The 6,000-nt window shown below is 38.6% G+C and overlaps 1 protein-coding gene across 1 annotated transcript; it reads left to right on the top strand.

Moving 5' to 3' along the window:
* On the top strand, positions 2,439–3,965 carry LOC104699905 (E3 ubiquitin-protein ligase RDUF1). Its single transcript, XM_010415303.2, has one exon. The coding sequence runs from the start codon at positions 2,697–2,699 to the stop codon at positions 3,627–3,629; it is 933 nt and encodes a 310-aa protein (XP_010413605.1). The 5' UTR covers positions 2,439–2,696; the 3' UTR covers positions 3,630–3,965.

The following is a 6,000-nucleotide window of genomic DNA, read 5'->3' as shown; positions in this document are numbered from 1 at the left end:
GCAACGCTATCCTATATGAATGCGTTCAAACGATAATGAGCATTGAAGAAAACGGTGGCTTACGAGTCCTTGCAATCAATATCTTGGGAAAATTCTTGTCCAACCGAGATAATAACATCAGGTTTTTATCGAGTACCACCATTGTTTGAGTTTTCTGTAACCTTATCTCTTGACATCTTACTATTGATCAACAATAATCTTTCAATTTTTATTTGCTATAATACCGATAATTATTGATTCACTCAATTATGTCTAGTTTTCTGTGATTCTTTTTTGTTTTTGTTTTTTTTCTGCTTGAAGGAGCAACTCTTATAAAGATAAAATAAACCAAACCTTTTGACAGTATTGTGTATGGATGTGGAAGTACAAATGTGTGACCTTTGAGTGAGTATACATTGAGAACAAAACAATGTTTGTCCCTTTTTCAGCCTTTATGACAAGATCAAACGTTTATCTTTAAAATGTGGTTACTTTATCTAAATTAGAAACCATTTTGTTGAGATGATAAGTTTCTTTATCTGCTTTGGCTATGTTTACTTTTGATTTTCTCTTGAATTTTGCTTTGACACCTGGAATGTGCAACGTTATGATATTGTGAATGGAGCTACTGACGTTGAAGGGGCTCCAGAGGATACTAAGATAGACCAAGGAGACGACAAAACTGCAGAAGGTATACTCTTTGCCTTTGTTTCTGGTTGATACTTTCTTGTATTGCTCCATAGCATGTTTTGTTTTGAGATGCTTCCAAGGAACAGCGTAATCTTGTGCTGACCTATGCTCCAACTTGGGTTCTGTTTCTTTGTTCTCTCTCTCAGGACAGAAATTGATTGGTATCCTGGAAAATGCTTAACTCAGAAGATTCTTAAGAAGAAGCCTAAGAAAGGTGCGAAGAATGCTAAGCCAATTACCAAGACTGAAGATTGTGAAAGCTTCTTCAACTTCTTCAATCCTCACCAAGTTCCTGATGATGACGAAGACATTGATGAGGACAGTTTATGATATCATTTGGTTCCAAAAAAAGCCTTGTTTTGAATATGTTTGATCAAAATTTCTTCTAAAGCTTAATGTTCTTGGTGCAGGCTGAGGAACTTCAGAATCTGATGGAACAAGACTATGACATTGGGTTCGTATTCTTGAATAAAAACTCTTTCAGTCTAATACTTTTCCGTTTATCTTTTTACCTACTGCATAAAAGCGTGAGCTAGCATCTTTTATTGTGAAGTTATACATTTCTTAATATCTGATTAAAGTATTCCTTGCTTACTGCAGTTCTACGATCCGGGAGAAGATTATACCTCATGTTGTCTCATGGTTCACTGGTGAGGCTATTGAGGGAGAGGAGTTTGANTTGAGATGCTTCCAAGGAACAGCGTAATCTTGTGCTGACCTATGCTCCAACTTGGGTTCTGTTTCTTTGTTCTCTCTCTCAGGACAGAAATTGATTGGTATCCTGGAAAATGCTTAACTCAGAAGATTCTTAAGAAGAAGCCTAAGAAAGGTGCGAAGAATGCTAAGCCAATTACCAAGACTGAAGATTGTGAAAGCTTCTTCAACTTCTTCAATCCTCACCAAGTTCCTGATGATGACGAAGACATTGATGAGGACAGTTTATGATATCATTTGGTTCCAAAAAAAGCCTTGTTTTGAATATGTTTGATCAAAATTTCTTCTAAAGCTTAATGTTCTTGGTGCAGGCTGAGGAACTTCAGAATCTGATGGAACAAGACTATGACATTGGGTTCGTATTCTTGAATAAAAACTCTTTCAGTCTAATACTTTTCCGTTTATCTTTTTACCTACTGCATAAAAGCGTGAGCTAGCATCTTTTATTGTGAAGTTATACATTTCTTAATATCTGATTAAAGTATTCCTTGCTTACTGCAGTTCTACGATCCGGGAGAAGATTATACCTCATATTGTCTCATGGTTCACTGGTGAGGCTATTGAGGGAGAGGAGTTTGAAATAGACAATGATGATGAAGATGATATTGATGAAGACGAAGATGAGGATGAAGAAGATGATGAGGATGAGGAAGAAGAAGACGACCAAGATGAGGAGGAAGAAGTAAGCAAGACCAAAAAGAAGATCATGTACTGAATTCCTCTGTTTTTTTTTTTGTACCTTCTTGTCATGTTATTACCTTGAGGTTGGTTACTAATTTTTTGAAATTGTTCATCATAAACAATCAAAAGTTTCCTATTAATCCTTATATGTTTAAATATTTAAACTATTTCTATTCTATTTAAAAATTTTAAATTTAAAAAAAACTATATTTTCAAAAATAAATGACCTAAATTTAGATCCTACCATTAAAAAAGATAATTTTAATTAAAAGATCAAATATTCTTATTTTTTAAAAGGTACACAATTAATTCATAAAAAAATTTAAATAGTGTATAAAATCCCAATATATGAACCCCAAAAATCTTGCTGTAAGAAACATAGACCCACTACCAAACCTTGCGAATAAAGCCAAGTAAATGGTACTGGTAGGCCCATTCTTTATAAATTTAATAATCTAAAAAAAAAGTCCAAAACAATAATTAAGAAAAAACAAAAGGCCTTTGTAGGAATAGAAATTGAAACCAATCAGAAACCCATTATCACTAGTACTACTCAACCACAACCACTTTCATTTGTTTTCTCCTTTTTCCCTTCCTCTTTCTCTCTCGCAATCGCAACCACCCACTTCTCAATGTCGTCTTCCACCACCGTCCACGGCGAGCCTGAACGACGAACATACTGGTGTCACGAATGCGACATGAGTCTTTCCCTCCTCTCTTCCTCCGACTCCGATTCCGATTCATCTCCTCTCTTATGTCCCCAGTGCGGTCTCGATTTCCTCGAACGTATGGATCACGATTCTTCTTCTAATCTCTTTGACGTCACCATCGGCGATTTCGAAGAAGAAGGAGATGACGACGGAGATAACGATGACGACGACGAAGAGAACGAAGAAGATTGGTGTTTCGTCGATCCAACTGTTAACTCCGATGACAATTTCCTCCTCGATAGTCCTTACCTTCACCGTCTCCTCCGTCACCTCGCTTCCGATAACTCCGGATCATCATCCTCCTCATCCTCATCTTCTTCTACCTCTTCGTTGCTGAGATCTTCAGATATCGATTCGATTCCTACGATTCAGATCTCGTCTTCTATGCTCTGTTCCACCGACGGTTCAGATCCCGATCCTGATTCCGGTTTACTCTGCGCCGTCTGCAAGGATGATTTCGTCGTCGGTGAATCTGCTCGGAGGTTGCCTTGTAGTCATATTTATCACTCTGGCTGCATCGTTCCTTGGCTCTCGGATCATAACTCGTGCCCGCTTTGCCGGTTCGAGCTTCCTACGGCTACCAAGGTTGGTTCAGAGAGGATCAGGTTGTCGGATCTGGCTACGATTACAGCTGATGGTGATGATGTGGAAGACGATTGGCTTGGGATTAGAAACGCGTTGAGGAGACTGGCTCGTCGTCATGAGCAGATGAGATTGGGAGTAGGGGAGATGGAGAGGAATCTGGCTCGGACTGTTTCAGGTCTTGGGATTGGTATGAGAAGAGAAGAGATTCTCCAACTCCAAGGTGGTGATGAGAGAAGCAACTCCACCACGACGACGACGACGCCATTGTAAGAACAGAACCTACTTTTGCAAAAAGGTTTCAGACATCAAAAATAAAACGAATTGTGTTTTTTTTTTTTTTTTTAATTCTCAGCTCTTTGTTTATTTTACTAACAGTTACAGATTCGGCTTTTTAAAATCGATTCTTGATTTATATCACAGAAACAAGAGTTGTTGCTTCTTTTTTTTATTTTTAATGTTTGATGCTTTTAGTCAAATCGTACATCTTTTTGTTTTGATCTTAGATGAATCATCATCTACTTGGATGCAATAATAAATTGATGAAACGTTACACTGTAATGATTGTTCAACGTTTTCATTTCTCGAATGGAATATTATTTAACCGCCGAGGTTATGACTAATTTCAGATTAAACAAGAGCAGAAAAAACAAATTTGGGAACTGTCAATAAAATCCTTGTATCAGTGGAGAACATCTAATTGTACGAATTACGAAATGAATAACATAAGTAAATTATAAGCAATTTTCTGATCTTTTAATTTAGGCTTATGATCAAATGATATTATGATTTGATCTTCATCTTAATAATTAGGTAGCCACAACAATCACACCAACTTACACAGCGAAAAGGATTCGTACTGAAAGTTAAGGATTCGAGTGAGACTCAAATGCATCCAAAGAATTTGGATCAACGGTTGTACGTTGTAGTGTATGTGATTCATTATATGTACTATTGTATTATAGGACTTTTTTTTTTTTTTTTTGGACAAACCCAAACTTACATTTACTCAAATAGAAACATTACAGGACCGAAACAAATCCCAAAGGTTTAAAAGGTTACAAACAAAGACTTTCCCAAAAGCCATAAACAAAGAAACAGATAAAATCAAGCACAATTCCGAGAGAGCTATGAAGCAAACGCTAAGAAGCAGTTTGAGCCATGTAAGGTCACGGTTGATAGATTGGTCAACATCGAAGGATTCGACAGAAGACAAGGTGGTCACAGTCTTAAGGCATTGTGAAGTTTGTAGAGGAATCAAAGCCAAGGGTCTCACCGGAGCAAGGAGCATTAGCAGGAGCAATGCAATGGCAGGGATTCGGTAGGCTGAAGCCCGGATGATGGTGATGGTGCTGAGAGTGGTTTGCTGAAGATTGTCGGATGTCAACATTGAGGTACAAGGCACTGGACCATAGAGCAGCAGAACTTCACAAGAAGCACAAACAAGGGAGGTAAAGACCAGAACAAGCCATAAGGATATGTCAAAACGAAGCAATACAGGTGGGTTCTCTCTCATATGGCGCCCTTTGCCAAAGAGATCAAGAAGTCCACACAAAGTATGCAAGCGGTTTGACAATGATAAAAGTGAATGAGGTTTGGTCTGTTGGGTGGATGTTAGCACCAAACTGGTGCGGTTGGTGGGATGATGTTGAGAACTAGAAACGTTAGTTAGCATAGGGGTACAAGGGATTTGGTTCTTCCAGTTAACAAACAAATTCAACACATGAGCAAGTACCAGGTATCGACCATACACTTTATTACTACCAAACATCTTAGGTAAGTGGATTCTCAGATGCAGTCTTCGGACACCGAGTTCAACCAACAAACAAGAGAATTGTTTACTAGATAACATAAGGATAGATAGAATAGACCTGGGGTTTCAGAGGTTTGGCGAGACCAATTGGGATGATAGCAAACCAATTTCAAGTCCTGAGCTCATCCACAAAGATCCAATAGACTTTGGGGATGGCCAGGGGAGTTGACATGGGTCTGTCGAGCTCACAGTGTGACAGATCTTAGGGACGGGAGTCCATAAACAGAGACGGTTCGCAACATTGAAAGATTTCTCGCCACATAACGATACATGTACCGTTGAGGCAGAGGAGGCTTCAATGGCGAAACCCAATCCGGATTGGGGAAAAGAGAAGTACAGAGACTTTGGTACTGTCGACGTAAGGTTGGGCGAGAAAAGATGAGGATGGGGTTTGCCGGACTCCAGATCCTTCTATAGAATCACACAAACAGGCCTTCGTCTAGCTTTAGGATGGGTGGCGAAATTTGGTTGGGAAACAAAAGGGAACAACAAAAGAAGAAAAAAGCTTAAAATATGAAACTAAGAGAATAGACTAAGCAGTAAAGAAGCGGAAAGATCGAGAGATCCCGACGTCGGCGAGCCGGAACTCTACCGGCGTCGGAGGAATATGATGATAGCGGTGTTTCGATTATCGTGTTTGAGAAAGAATTAGGGCGAATTCCCTTCTTTCGTTTTTGCTTTTCCTATTGTACTATAGGACTATAGCGAGATTTGTTTCTCTGGTATAAGAAGATATAAGTCAACAATCCCGCGTATCAACTTTAATTTAATGGCTGAAACAATATGACTTTTGTTTTTACAAAATAAGTATCTTTACAGCTAACACGCTTA

The sequence above is a fragment of the Camelina sativa genome, chromosome 7 (genome assembly GCF_000633955.1).
Source record: "Camelina sativa cultivar DH55 chromosome 7, Cs, whole genome shotgun sequence".
Lineage (NCBI taxonomy): Eukaryota > Viridiplantae > Streptophyta > Magnoliopsida > Brassicales > Brassicaceae > Camelina > Camelina sativa.
The sequence above is the reverse complement of the archived record's forward strand: the minus strand, read 5'-3'. Positions and strand labels throughout refer to the sequence as shown.